Here is a 15,951-nt window from a genome sequence, read left to right on the forward strand (position 1 = left end):
AAACACAAAAAACACAATCATAACAGAACTATGAAAGTGTGGAAAACACAAAACAGAAAGAAAAATGATAGATTTGTTGGGTTGCCTCCCAACAAGCACTTTTGTTTAACGCCCTTAGCTAGGCGAAAGTGATGGAATCACGTATAGTCATCTTTGATACTCAAACCATAGGTAGCCCTCATCATAGATTCATAAGGCAAACTTATTTTATTTCTAGGAAAGTGCTCCATGTCCTTCATTAAAGTAAAATTGAAATCTAATATTCCCTTCCTTCATATCGATGATAGCACCAATAGTCCTTAGGAAAGGTCTACCAAGAATAATGTGACATGAAGGATTGCAATCTATGTCAAGTACAATGAAATCCACGGGTACATAGTTCTTATTTGCAACAATAAGAACATCATCGATCCTCCCCATGGGCTTCTTGACAGTAGAATTCGCAAGATGCAAATTAAGAGAACACTCTTCAATCTCATGGAAACCAAGAATATCACACAAAGACTTTGGAATCGCGGAAACACTAGCACCCAAATCACACAAGGCATTGCACTCATAGTTTTTGATCTTGATTTTGATAGTAGGTTCCCACTCATCATGAAGTTTTCTAGGTATAGAGACTTCTAGTTCGAGCTTCTCTTCAAGAGATTTCATCATAGCATCTACGATATGCGCGGTAAAAGGCTTTGCTTTGTCTATAAGCATGTGGAGAGTTTGCAATGGATTGCATCAAAGAAATGCATTCAAAAAAGGAGCAATTATCATAATTGAATTCCTTGAAATCCAAAGTGGGAGTTTCATTACTAACCAAAATTTTGACTTCTTCTACTCCACTCTCCGCACCTTTATCATCAAGATAGGTGGACTCCAAATCATCCGGGCGTTTTTCAACCAAAGTGGATTCATATCCAGCCCCTCCATAAGTAGGTTTGACATGCGAAAACAAAGATTCAAGAGGAGACACACCAAGCACTTTAAGATCTTCGTGATTTGCATCTCTAGAACGCACCCTTTTAAGACATTCATGTCTAGCGCGAATTTGGGCGATTCTTTCTTTGCTCTCATTCATGGAGATACGCATAGCTTTCAAAGTTTAATCCAAGTTGATCTTGGGAGGAGCGGATCTAACTTTCAAAGCATCAATATCACAAGACATCCTATCAACGCTCTTAGCCAAATCGTCTATTTTGAGTAGTTTTTCCTCTATGGACGCATTGAAAATCTTTTGAGAGTTGATGAACTCTTTGATATTACTCTCTAGATCAGAGTGTAATTTGTTGTGATTTCCATAAGTGTTGTCGTAGGAATTGCCATAATTGTTAGAGGAGTTACTAGGAAAAGGCCTAGGAACATAGTTTCCTCTAAGAGCATTATTGTTGCCAAAATTGTTCATACCAACAAAATTCACGTCCAAACTAGCGTTGCTACTCTCAATCAAAGAAGATAGTGGCATGTCATTAGGATCTACGGTAGCGTTTCTACTAGCAACCAAATTCATCAACTCGTCCATCTTAGCACTAAGTGAGTTAATCTCTTCTATAGCGTGCACCTTTTTGCTAGCAGGCGGCCTTTCAGTGTGCCACTGAGAGTAGTTGGTCATGATATTGTCTAGGACTTTTGTAGCGTCTCCTCACGTGATTTCCATGAACGTTCCACCTGAGGCGGAGTCCAAGATATTGCGAGAAGCGAAATTCAAGCCAGCATAAAAGATTTGTATAATCATCCACAAACTCAAGCCATGAGAGGACAATTTCTAATCATAAGCTTCATCCTCTCCCAAGATTGTGCAACGTGTTCATGATCAAGTTGCTTGAAATTCATGATATCGTTACGTAAGGAGATGATCTTAGCCTGCGGAAAATACTTGGATATGTAAGCATCTTTGCACCTATCCCAAGAATCGATACTATTTTTAGGCAAAAAAGGAAACCAAGTTTTTGCGCGATCTCGCAACGTGAAAGGAAAAAGTTTCAACTTAATCACGTCATTATCCACATCTCTTTTCTTTTGCATATCGCAAAGTTCAATGAAGGTATTGAGATGGGATGCGGCATCTTCACTAGGAAGGCCAGAGAATTGCTGTTTCATAACAAGATTCAGCAAAGCAGCGTTGTTTTCATACGATTCCGCACCAGTGGCGGGAGCAATCGGAGTACTAATAAAATCATTATTATTAGTGCTCGAGAAGTCGCAAAGTTTGGTGTTTTCAGACATGATGTCTTCAACAAACAAACAAGCACACAAGCAAGTAAGAAACCGACAACGGAAAACGGCAAGGGCAAGAGAAAACGGCGAAGGAGAAAGGCGAATGAAATTGGCAAATGTGAAGTGGGGGAGAGGAAAATGAGAGGCAACTGGCAACAAAAGTAAGTGCAAGAGAAGAGTTTGTGAGACCTACTTGGATAGATCTTGATTTCTCCTCCCGGCAACGGCGCCAGAAATGCTTTTGATGTCCGTTATGCTACTGCACAAAAGACCTTCCAGTGGCGCCAGAAATGGGCATGTTGACGACACCAGGAATCCTTCTGTGTTGGTGTTCCCTCGAAGCGGAGAGGATGGTGTAGCACAACGGAGGTAAGTATTTCCCTAAGTTTGAGAACCAAGGTATTAATCCGCCGGAGGAGTATCTCAAGATCCTGCACAAACACAAAAGCTTGCACCCAACGGTATGAAGGGGTTGTCAATCCCTTATAGATTGTTTGCCAAGTGAGAACTGAAAGCAACAAAGTCACAAAGCAAAGTAAAAGCAGAGTTGTAAACGATGGATGTGAATAGACCCGGGGGCCGTAGTGTTTACTAGTGGCTTCTCTCATGAAAGCAAGTAGATGGTGGGTGAACAAATTACTGTTGAGCCATTGATAGAACTGTGCAGAGTCATGACGATATCTATGCAATGATTATTTCTATAGGCATCACGTCCGAAACAAGTAGACCGATACTTTCTGCATCTACTACTATTACTCCACACTTCGACCGCTATCCAGCATGCATCTAGTGTATTAAGTCCATAAGAACAGAGTAACGCCTTAAGCAAGATGACATGATGTAGAGGGATAATCTCAAACCAATGATAAAACCCCCATCTTTTTACCCTTGATGGCAACTGCTTGATGTGTGCCTTGCTGCCCCTACTGTCACTGGGAAAGGTCACCACATGGCAGAACCCAAAACCAAGCACTTCTCCCATTGCAAGAATCATAGATCTAGTTGGCCAAACAAAACCCAAGACTCTGAGAGACTTACAAGGATATCAAATCATGCATATAAGAAATCAGCAAAGACTCAAATATATATCATAGATAATCTGATCACAAGTCCACAATTCATCGGATCTCGACAAACACACCGTCAAAGAAGATTACATCGGATAGATCTCCATGAAGATCACGGAGAACTTTGTATTGAAGATCCAAGAGAGAGAAGAAGCCATCTAGCTACTAACTACGGACCCGTAGGTCTGAAGTGAACTACTCACGAGTCATTGGAAGGGCGATGATGATGATGAAGAAGCCCTCCAACTCCAAAGTCCCCTCCGGCAGGGCGCCGGGAAGGGTCTCCAGATGAGATCTTGCGGAACGGAAGCTTGCAGCGGCGGAAAAGTATTTTCGAGGCTCCCCTGATTTTTTGCGGAATATTTGAGAATTTATAGGCCAAAGACCTAGGTCAGGGGCGGCCATGGAGGCCACAAGCCTGCCCACCGCCGCCTCCCCCTGGTGGCGGAGTGGGGGCTTGTGGGCTCCCTGGAGCCCACCTGGCTTGGCCCAAAAGCCCCCTGGACTTCTTCCGTTTGGGAAAAAATCATTTCGGGGTTTTTCTTCCGTTTGGACTCCGTTCCAAAATCAGATATGAAAAGAGTCAAAAACACGGAAAAACAGGAACTAGCACTTGGCACTGAATTAATAAGTTAGTCCCAAAAAAGATATAAAAAGGTACATAAAACATACAAAGAAGGCAAGATAACAACGTGGAATCATCAAAAATTATAGATACGTTTGAGACGTATCAGTTACCCTCGAGGCCTTCACGGGGCGCGTTAGGCAAGGATGGACCGACGGAGCCACGCGGTCCCACGTTGTCACATAGGGGCCACACGCCACACCAAGCAATGCGAGGAGCCAAGTCAGGAGGCACAAATGTTAAGGATTTCCTCTCTTGTGCCAAGAGAGTGGAGCCACCGCTCGTTTCCAAGGCGATCCCTAAAGGTTTCCCCTTCGGTGTAAGAAGACCAAGACTAGGGCTCGTCGGGACGGAGGTCATCCCCGAGCCCACCAACGCGTCATGACAAGATGCTTTTGCAGGCGAAGACCACTTTAGTCAGGATAGGGTGTAGTCATGTCCCCCTTGAAACTGGCCGTTGTGGTAACCGTCCCCCCCGGGTGTTTTCGAGGGAAGAAGGCCGAGGCTAGTATAAGAGAAAACAGGCTACCACCGTAGAGGGGGTAAAAAACATAAACAATAACCACCCTTGTACTCTCTCTCTCTCGTCTTTGAGGAATCCACACAAACAGGAATAGGGTTTTACACCACAAGGTGGCCCAAACCTGGGTAAACTGACGTGCCCGTCATCCTTCCTCCTTAGCTCGATCACGCCGGAGCGTCGCCGTGTGGTTGCACTGTAGATTAGGGCAGGAGAGCCTGCGCACCCGAGAGTTTGAACCTCCAAGGTCCCCGGAGCCCCGATTCCGACAACGACTATCATTTGGTAGGCATGGTGAGTCCATGTATGATGGTATGCTTAGTTTTTGAAGAAAACAATAAGTATGTTTATGACTAAGCATGGTACGTTCATGCGTATGGTGGTATGTTTGGTTTTCTAAAGAAAAAAAGATATGTTTGGTGGCCTTTACAAGTTACAACATACTAGAAGGGTTGGGTGCGTTTTGCCGCATCGTTGGTGTTGTTGGGTTTTTAAAGAAAATAACTCGCTTTGTTTCAAAATATAAGGCGTATTATTTTTTGGAAGGTCACTTTTAAGTTTAATAAAAATTATAGAGAAATATATATAAAATTATAATATCAAATCAGATTCATTATGAAATAAATTTCCATACTATTTTTTAATATTGTGGATACCGATATTTTTTTGCTCCAAATTTCGTCAAAGTTTATATTTTGGAACTGATGGAATATTTGGTTTGGCGGGTGGGATAGATGATGAAGTGTGTTCTATTTTTATTTATAACACGATTGATTTGATGAGCCTTTTGTGGTGTGATTATGTGTTATCGGCTAACCGACATATATTTAGCACGAGATTGCCATATTTTTATAGGTTGGTTGATGTAGATTGGTTTGAAAAAATGTTGGCCCGATTAAATTTTTAATCCAAATTCAAATTTAAATACCTCAATTGAATGAAAGAGCTTCAAAATAAGAACATAGGGAAATAAAAGAATTGAATGGGAGAACCCTTGAGAAATTATTGACCGGGTCAAAATCAGGCTAATTGAATTCTAAATTGAAGACCTCAATTAATTATGAGACCTTAAAAATTTGAAAATCATAGTATATAGTATAAAAGAGTTGAATACGATCGCTTTGAAAAAATTATTGACTCGATCAAAATCGAATGATCTAATTCCAATTGAAAATCTCAATTGAACGTGTGTTCTTTAAAACTAGGGAGCTTAATTTCTGTTAGGGACTAGCAAGCTTAGTGCTATAGAGGATATTTTTACACTTTATTTTATAAGATTTTACAATTTTTTTTGAGCAAAAGCCTAGTTTTACAGGACGCCGAACCTAACTTTTTTTTCAGGGGTACGCCGAACCCTAACTTGCAAGCTCGTCTTTCACCCTTTTCCGCTCCCAACGCCGAGCCCAGTCCAGCCCATGGTGCACCCCAAACCCACCTAGCTCTCCTTCCTTTCCGTTCTTCTATCACTTTTCCTCGAATGGAAGCTGCGCCACGCCCGCGGCAGCAGCAACAGCACCATCGGCGGGGCCGGCATCCCTAAATGCGACGCCCTCTCGCCGCCGCCGCCGCCCTCCGCCTCCGCCTCCTCTCATCCTCGTCTCGCCCCCTCGTCCCCTCGCCCTTTCCACTCCACCACCTCCTCCGCCGCGACGACGACCGCGAGGACCGACACCCAGCGCCCCCGCCTCCCCCATTCTCGCCCGGCCCGCTCCTCGGCTCCGCCTCCGGTGCCCCCGGCCTCCTGGGCCTCCGCGGGTGGCGGACGCTACCTCCGGCAGCGTCACCGCCCCGAGGCACCGTCGCGGACGCGCCCCCTGTCCTGCTCACCATCTCCCGAAGTAAGATCAGTGCCCCCTTCGCTTTTCCTGTCCGTGTCCTCGTTCTGGGGTTTATGAGGCATCTTACGTTTGGTATTGTTGATGTTCCTGTTGGGCCGCAGGTTATTCTTTGCGTGTCGCCAAGACCAAGAAGCAGGCACACTTCGACGATGAGCACAGGTAATTCTGACGATCCTTTTTGTTCTAATATAAAAAAACTGCGTAATCGGTAAACTGCTATTAATCAATTGATGGATTTGCGTTTTCGGCCATGCTTTTCTTAAGGAACCATTTTTAATGCTCTTGGAATATACTTCTGTGCTATGCTATTGCCTATGTTGTGATTGGACTTATTCCATTTGCAAAGATGGAGGAGTAATGATTGTAATGGGAGTGATGATTCGATCTATGCTTGAGACGAAAATATTGTAGAATATGTAGCTTATCCTTTTTAGAGGACAGATGGAAGCTATTCCTCCATTCAAACCAAGGAAGAAGATCCACTCTCAATATTTTTTTTTTCATTTATGGTGAAGTATGAATTATGATGATCCTTCTCTATGAAACACTCATTGCACTGTCATTTAGGGTATTCAGTTTTGTGTATTATCATATGAGTTATTTAATATTTGTGTTAGCAATTATTTGGAAAATAGTGACCATTAATTTATTATTGCATGCTTGAATTATTTCTCAAGGTTCTGTATTGATATACATTTTGTTTCATGCAACTCCTGTTGGTTTGATCTCAGCCATCGAGCGGTTAACACGGCACTTTGGTGTAATTTCCTTGTCTTCACGCTGAAGTTTGGTGTGTGGTTTTCAACATCTAGTCATGTTATGCTAGCTGAGCTAGTACATTCAGTGGCAGACTTTGCTAACCAGGTAACTTTACCTTTTGCAACTTAAGTTCGTGTCTTTTTTATTTGTCTATTTCTTGACCCAGAGACTACTGCCTATCAAATTCCAGGCTCTTCTTGCATATGGTCTGAGAAGTTCAAGACGTGCTCCAGATGCTCTACACCCGTATGTATAACTCTTTGATCTTGAATGCATGTTTTGTCAACAAAGATCTCCCTTTTTTACTGGACTATTAGTGATAAGGAAGAACCCTGGTATTAATCACTGTATAATAAATAGTCTCTAGAGAACCATCGATAGGACTGTCTATATATGACATAAATTGATGTGGTGCCTTGTGTCTTGACTTAAGGATTGCTCACCCTAGCTTAATCTCTTTTGCAGGTATGGTTATTCAAAAGAAAGATTTGTATGGTCTTTGATATCCGCGGTTGGAATATTTTGCTTGGGTTCAGGTGCTACTATTGTGAATGGAGTTCAGAACTTGTGGAGTTCTCAAGTACGATGCCAGTGTATCATTTGATTCAGTAGAGAGTTTTGCATGTGCATTCCATTTTATTATCAAATCTCCAAGTACAGTTTTCGTATCTTATACTTATATTACACAGCCTCCCGAGAACATTCACTATGCTGCATTAGTGATTGGTGGGTCGATCCTAATTGAAGGTGTTATTCATGAAAACCTGTTCTCTTTATTTGTTTTAGTTATTTAGTCATGGTTGTAGTTGACAGATGCTGTTGTCTCTCTAGGTGCTTCACTTCTTGTTGCTATAAAGGCTGTTAAGAAAGGTGCAGCAGCAGAGGGAATGAGTATCAGAGACTACATCTGGCGTGGTCATGATCCAACTTCAGTTGCTGTTATGACTGAAGTGAGTAATGTGTTCTAAACTACTTTAGTACCTCTCTCTTGTAGTCCAATCACTTCCTGCAACTGAAATCCTGAACTTGCATCTCTGCCATTTTTTATGATTAACTCAGTTGCCCGCATTTGCCATCTTAATCATATTTCTTCTTTACTTACCACTTATTCCTTATTTCTTAACTTCCTTGATTCCTTCTCATATCCTAATAATTGTCCTACAGGATGGTGCTGCTGTTACAGGTCTTGCTATTGCAGCAGCTTCTTTGGTGGCTGTTCAAATGACAGGAAACCCTATCTATGATCCAATTGGTTCCATCATTGTTGGTAACTTACTTGGAATGGTATGCTAATTTTTCCGTTTCATGTTTTTTAGCTTTGCTTCTGTCAGCTTATATTTGCTCTGTTTATACAAATGAAGAGTCAATACAAATGTATTTTTGTACCGTTTTGTGCTCTGTACTTGAATTTAAGCTAACCTACTGACAATTTTGCTATATTTTCTGTACACATTTTCATGAGAATTTGAAAAAAATTGAAATGAATATCGTCATGTTTTCATATTGAAGCAAAGCCACATATTCCGCCATTTGAACTCTCTACCCAATTGTTTTTTCTTATTGAAATTATTTTTGTTAGAACCATGAGTTGGTTGCGAGATCTTATGGGTTTCAGCTCTAGCCTACCCCAACTTGTTTGGGATTAAAGGCTTTGTTGTTATTGTTGTTGTTGTATTGAAAATTTGAAATTATCTTTGTTATGGCATGGACTTATCGTGGTATGTTATCAGATTGTAGAATTTTCTCATTTGTTTGTTATTTTTATGATCTGTTAGCCTCTTATCTTTTCCAGTTATCTTTTTTCTTTTCTTGGTAAAGCTTCAATCTATTGCCAGAAAGTGTCAAATGATGCTATGTTCATCTGTGTGCCAGATAGGACAGTATCTAGGCTGTTACAACACTCGGACAAGTAACATGTGCTATCTGTTGAAGTGACACGTTGCATGGACTGCATTTGTTTGATTTGTGACGCTCTAAGGCCAAAAGTTTCATAACTACCACCGCTAGTCTGCTATAGTGGTGTTATGTTTCTTGATTTATATTCTTTGTTAATTGCATTGGGTCTGAAGTATGTTCTATTAAACTTTTATCTTGTAAGAGGTGCATACTTTTATTTGATTGCTGGTTTATTCAGTTTTATTTGTATCGCTTGCCTCACACATCCTGCATTTGGTTTCATAGTGAAGCTGTGTATGCTATCCATGCTCTAGTGTTAGGTAAACTAAGGAGAATTGATACTGTGAGGCAACACTTCCTGTTTATTACTCCTTCTGTTCACTATCATAAGATCTTTTGGATATTTCAATATGGACTACGGACTGTAATGAGTGAACAAACATACTAAAATGTGTCTATATACATCCGATTCATAAAAAGTTGGAACATCTTATAATTATAATAGTGAACGGAGGGAGTACCTGTGAATAACCCGTGACAAACTTATGCCAGAGTAACATGTTTGTTAGCCTAACATTATAAAACCTAGTTTATTAAGTATGGGATAAAACTAGGATAACTACAACCAGTTTCGCTTGAAAATGAACTTAAAAGCTTTGAAAACAGCATTTTCCTGTATTTTTTTATGCAGAACTGTAAATAGACTATTGCAATGACTGTCGACCAGCTTTCAATCAATTAATGTTTTCACTAAATGCCATTGGAACTGAATAAGGGCTTGAAGTATACTCATAATTTTCACACAAATGGTTTCTGCAAAATCCACCGGCCATACTTAAAATGACCATCATATGTTTTCATCTGGGTTATCTTTGCTCCTCTGATGGTTTGTTCAGGATTTGCATCTGTTTGTTCATTCCTGCCCGTGCCTTGTTTCAAAGCAAGATTCAACAATTGTGCTATCTCTGTAGGTTGCGATTTTTCTCATCCAGAGGAACAGGCATGCTTTAATTGGTAGGGCCATTGATGATCATGACATGCAGCAAGTTCTTGAATTTCTGAAGTCTGATCCGGTAACTTCCGGATGACCTTATTTCATACAATGCTCAGAAGCTTTTGTTATGAAGCTGATGTTATTACATCTTGCAGGTTGTAGATTCTCTTTATGATTGCAAAAGTGAGGTGATTGGACCAGGGTTCTTTAGATTCAAAGCAGAAATTGGTATAACTCTTATCATGTGCCATATTCCAGCTTTTATACTAGTCTATTGACACTTTTAGTTCATACTTGTGAGGACAAGGCAGTTCCAGTTTGAGGTGTTAGTTATGGTTCTATCCATCATTTTTTAGTCTAGCATGTCTCTTTTTTGAATTAATAACTATGGCTCACTTTTTTTTAACCTTGTTTCTGTTTGTTGAATTGGCACATCGTTCCTTAGTATATGACGTTTCTTTCTGGAAGTTAATAGTTACAGAGCGCTCTTTTTAGTTAGCCTTGGTTGTTTCTATTTGATTAATTGAATTTGCTATAAATGACCGAGTTGATATTATTTATCTGCAGTGGACAGTCCTACCATCTATTAACTTCTTAATCTTGAACCTATTGCTTTGCAAGCATCTTTCCGTATGGCTATTGTATGACTATTAAGAAGGAACACACTTCAGTGAGCCTACTCCATGACTTTGCAATTGGCATTAACTCATAATTTACTGTTATGTTACCTGAGGGATTTAATGTCCGACATTCCCACGGGACGATGACTAAGGATTTTTCCCTTGGGGTTGACTTTGCAGTTGGCACTAACTCATAAGAGCATGGTTAATAGCATAGCCAGCTGCTGGCTATATGAAACTGCCATGTCATCTATAGTCACCATCTATAGTCACTCATACAATAGTGGGGCTATAAGGTTGGCTATTACATTAGTACTTTTTTCTATCTTCTCTCTTTCTCTTTCTTAACATTTATCGTATTTGCCTAGGAATATGCATATAGCTAGGCTCTTGCATGAGAGCCCACTTCCCTTACTTTTTCACACCTCTCTCCTCCACAGGCAAAATTGCCATGTAAGCGGGCTACAAGTCCATTATTGTACTTGCTCTAATTTACTGTTATGTTACCTGAGGGAATTAATGTCTGAAATCCCCACGAGACGATGACTTGCCTGCAAGAGAGTTTCCCCTGGGGGTTCGTATGAGAGAAAGAGTGTTGTATAGAGTTATGGGTGCGGGGAGAGGCAGTGGATTGAGTGCCGGTGAATACTAAGAGGGTGCCAAACTACTGCATGTGTATTAATCCGTTATCATGAAACAAAAAAACAAGCATCTGTCTCTGTAACCCTTACAATTTGCTAATTTGTTGACTCTTCCCATCCATATTTGCTAACATGTTGAGCTCATCTGTACTTGCTTGTTGAAATTTCTCTGACATTTCCGATCCTGTCTTAACAATTTATTGACGTAATCATCCCACAGATTTCAATGGAGTAGTCTTGGTGCAAAATTATCTTGAAAGGACTGGACGTGGAGTATGGGCAAAACAGGTGTCGTTTCTACTTTAAAGTAACTTATTTATTTTGCTGTCTTTTATGAATATATTGGTATTGCTCTGTTGCTAGTTTAGTGAATACTCCCTCCGTTCCTAAATATAGGTCTTTCTAGAGATTTCACTACGGACTACATATGAAGCAAAATGAGTGAATCTACACTCTAAATTATGTCTATATACATCCATATGTACTCCGTAGTGGAATCTCTAGAAAGACTTATATTTAGAAACGGAGGGAGTACTTGCTCATTTATGTGCCTATCATCTTAACTGAAGCGATCGCTGAATTTCTTTGTCGAAATTCTAGGTAGTCTTTCTGTTGCTCTTCTCACTAGTATAGTCAAGCTTCGGCTAGAGTGTCAACAGTCATTCAGTGATTGATATTTAGTGGATTGTTCAAGACACTGACTTTAACTTAACATCTACCTTTAGTGAGAGTTGTGTAATTAAGATTTCACTCATGCTAACCAGGCGTGATAAAAAAATGAATTAACTGCCTGTCCTTGTTGTAAGATGCGGAAATATAAATTGGAAGCCCTCAATTCAATGTCAATTTTGTGCACTTTGCATAATAGGTCTCAATAATCCTCCCAAAAAATACAAGGTATAAATGAGAAAAGGATTTATAATTTTATAGAAAATACTGAAAAGTTTCACCCAGAGTTGCTTGGCACCACTGTGGTGGCCAATATTGGCTATATTCCTTTTTCAAACATCCTCTCTTGGTCACCAATCTCAGTAGATCATCGATATCATTTCTCTATAACCTTTTATCTATCCGTTTTTTACAGTTCCGGGAGGCCTCGTTGAGTAAGGATGATGCAGAGCTACGAAGGGTCATGGCCGAGTATGGTATGCAGTATGGTGCTCTAGTCACAAGTTATATGCTTGATCATGGTCTGACGAGCCACGGGTTACTACTGTTCTGCTTGTACAGGTGAAGGTGTAGTGGATGCTCTGGGATATGAAGTGGATCGGCTGGAGTCAGAGATACAGAAGATTGTGCCTGGAATCAGACATGTTGACATCGAGGCGCACAACCCAGACGGGCTTTCAGTTTAGAGCAGCAATTTTTGTACATTTTTTATGCATATATTCGGTTGATTGATCACTCTTGCTGATCAACGCCAATCTGATTTGTTCTGCGACCTCTGGATACTTTTTACCCCTCAGTACTTCAGGCCGTTGTCTCCCATGTAAGAACGAGATGCTTACAGTAATGACCTACAGAAAGTCAGTGGGCACATGATCTTGGTGCTCACGTGTTGAATGTGTCCTGTGGCACAGCAATGATGGTGTCCTGTCAAGATTTTTTGCAAAATCAAGGCGTCTCCACCAACCTCCAACCCAACCGCGGATGGGGTGGCAATTAAACACGACCGCATTTGCCACCATATACTCGCCGCGTTGATGATCTATATGCTGCCGCGCAATATTTTTCAGACTCTATTTTTTTTAATTTTTTTTACCCTTCGTAAGGGTACATTTGTGCTTGCGATTAGAGTAACACTTTCGGCCAGACTGCTTCATGCGTTGAACCCCATTAGCCAGATGCAATTGCCTTTTTCATTCTTGTTCATTTGCCGGAACTTGTAGAGCCTGATTTATCCCTTCATCTTTAGTTATGGGGAAACATTTATCCATTCAACTTTAGTTTTTTTTTTGAACATTTAGTTTTTTTTTTGAATGTTGGTAGGAGATCTACCAAATGAATTGATCAGTATGAAGGCAAAACAGTACAGGATATGCTCAGGAAGAGCCAGCAAAACGCACCAAAGAAAAAAGGTGCTAAAAGTAAAGAAGGGAGAAAATAAAACAAGGAAAGGCAAAAATGTCCGGACTTCAGCCTGGGTCAAATGGAATCCCTGCTCCCGCCATGTTTCAAACTCTAATTTCATCCCTAATTCTTCCCACCAATGTTCCAGTGTCCATCCTTTTTGTCATCGAAAAGCTGTCTATTCCGTTCGCACCAGATCTCCCATGATATTAAATGCAAAAGAGACTAAGTTTCTTTCCTTCGTGCTATCGGTGCACTTTGCCAACAACTGTGCATCCATCCTTTGATGTTGTGCAGCCCCATCCATGAGATTGGTCCCAGCGACGGTAAGTCAGTCGAGGTTGCGATTGCATCCCAGGTTTTTCTGGCCCAAGGGCATTCCACGAGAAGGTGGAAAGCGGTCTTTAGATTTCTTTGACACAAAGGGCAGAAATAGTTGTTCTCCCATCCACGCCGCAGCAACACATCTGTTGTCAGTATTTTCCCCAATGCGGTTGTCCATAAAAAGAATCCGCACTTTCCCGGCGCCCAACCCGTCCACATATGCTTTGCACCTTCCATGGGTGTCAAGCCGGTGAATTGCAGGAGGTAGGCGGATTTTGCACTATAGCTTGCATAGGAGTTGAAACGCCATTCAACAGTGTCTGGCCGATCGGGGATGAGGTTGATCCGTTCCAGATGTGTCGCCAGCCAGGCCAGCTGAGGTACCATCGTTTCCGTTAGCCCATGCGCCAAGTCCGTCAGCCATTTTTCATGAGTCAACGCGTCTTTAACCGTGCGGTTTTTTCTGATTGAGATCTTGTACAGGTGAAAGCACAGTTGCTCCCTAGGATGGTTTTGATAATTGATCACAACATATGCATTATTGGACTAATGTGTTTTCCAAGTATATTTCAGAAAAGTTCAAAAGATGCTATGGCTTAAGGTTTATGTGGAGATGCCCCTGGATGCAAGAAAGGAATAATATTGGCTCAAGCTTCAAGCTAGAAGACTCTTCATTGTATATTTGTGAGAAATCACTTTTGATTCCATAGGAAAGCCAATACTATTAAAAGGGGGTGAGGTAGTAAAATGAACTGATTGCTCAAATGCTCAAAGTTAGCCACCAAAACACTCAATCATTTTTCCCACATATCCACTCTGTCAAGTTCTAAATACACAAATTCGATGTAACCAACATTACCACATCAGACTCACCGAGTTTGAACCTAAGACAGAACCCTAGCCATTCCCACCAAGTCGGTGCAACCGAAACTGCATCGGTGCTACCGAGTTCAGTGTGACCAACATTCTGTTGCCAAGATACACAAAATCAGAATTTCCGAGTTTGAGTATCGGTGCCACCGAGTTTGGCCATCTGACCGTTAGTCACCTTCTCGGTGCCATCGAGTTCTATATATCGGTCTCATCTAGATTCAAAAGTTCACACCGTTAGTACTAGTTGGTACCACCGAGTTGTCCACTTCGGTGGCACCGAGTTTGCACTTTTGTGTGTAACGGTTGGATTTTGGCTGCTGCCTATATATACCCCTTCACCCACCTCTCATTCATGGGAGAAGCACTCAGAACACACACTTCATTTCCAGATCCATTTTCCGAGAGAGAACCACCTACTCATGTATTGAGACCAAGATATTCCAATCCAATCATTTGAATCTTGATCTCTAGCCTCCCCAAACCGCTTTCCATCAAATCAACCTCTCCTACCCATGCATATTCTATGTGAGAGGGATTTGTGTTGAGGAGACTATCTTTAGAAGCACAAGAGCAAGGAGTTCATTGATCTAACCATCTATTACCTTTTGGAGGGTGGTGCCTCCTAGATTGGTTAAGTGTCGCTTGGGAGCCTCCTACTTCGTGTTGTGGAGTTGAACCAAGATGTTTTTAAGGGCAAGGAGATCGCCTACTTCGTGAAGATCTACCTTGAGTAAGGCTAGTCCTCCGTGGACGAAAGCCGTGGTGGGATAGACAAGGCCGCTTCTTTGTGGACCCTCCGTGGGTGGAGCCCTCCGCGGACTCCCGCAACCGTTACCCTCCGTGGGTTGAAGTCTCCACTAACATGGACGTACGATAGCGCCACCTATCGGAACCATGCCAAAAATCGCCGTGTCAACCTCATGCGTTTGATCTCCCTACCTTACTCCTCTACTTTACACTTGCATGTTTTACTTTCCGCTGCTATACTATTAGAATTGCATGTGTAGTGTGTACTTGACTTGTTATAACTGCCATAGCTGCCTCTCGAGTAAAATTGGGAAAAGGCAAAAACATTATCTTGTCAAGTAGTCTAATCAACCCCCCTCTAGACATACTTTCGATCCTACAAGTGGTATGAGAGATTTGGTCTCCATTTCATTGGTTTAGCAACCTAGGAGAGTATGTCATCTAGTGAGGGAAATTATCATCGTAGAGGTCCTTACTTCGATGGCACTAATTTTGCTAGTTGGAAGCATACAATGAAGATGCACATTCTTGGCTTTAATCCTCATGTTTGGGCTGTTATTCGTGTTGGTGTGCAAGGTAACTTCTTTGGAGAAGGGGATGAACCAGATCGTGATGCGACAGCTCATGAACTGAAGATGTTGCAACTTAATCCTCAAGCCTCCGATATCATCTTCAACTGCCTTTGCCCCGAAGAATTCAACAAAATCAGTCGTCTTGAGAATGCAAAATAGATTTGGGATACTTTGGTTGATATGCACGAAGGTACGGATTC

At 41.4% G+C, this 15,951-nt stretch overlaps 1 protein-coding gene across 1 annotated transcript; it reads left to right on the forward strand.

The window, feature by feature from the left end:
* The first annotated feature begins 5,880 nt into the window (after window positions 1-5,880).
* On the forward strand, window positions 5,881-12,728 carry LOC123426417 (metal tolerance protein C4). Its single transcript, XM_045110254.1, has 13 exons — window positions 5,881-6,255; window positions 6,357-6,414; window positions 6,987-7,119; window positions 7,205-7,260; window positions 7,480-7,594; window positions 7,704-7,761; window positions 7,846-7,964; window positions 8,179-8,298; window positions 9,882-9,983; window positions 10,060-10,132; window positions 11,386-11,453; window positions 12,250-12,310; window positions 12,396-12,728. Exons 1-13 carry the CDS (start codon window positions 5,958-5,960, stop codon window positions 12,518-12,520), a joined length of 1,386 nt encoding a protein of 461 aa, XP_044966189.1. The 5' UTR covers window positions 5,881-5,957; the 3' UTR covers window positions 12,521-12,728.
* Window positions 12,729-15,951: the final 3,223 nt, after the last annotated feature.

Source organism: Hordeum vulgare, chromosome 2H (genome assembly GCF_904849725.1).
Source record: "Hordeum vulgare subsp. vulgare chromosome 2H, MorexV3_pseudomolecules_assembly, whole genome shotgun sequence".
In the NCBI taxonomy this organism is placed as follows: Eukaryota; Viridiplantae; Streptophyta; class Magnoliopsida; order Poales; family Poaceae; genus Hordeum; species Hordeum vulgare.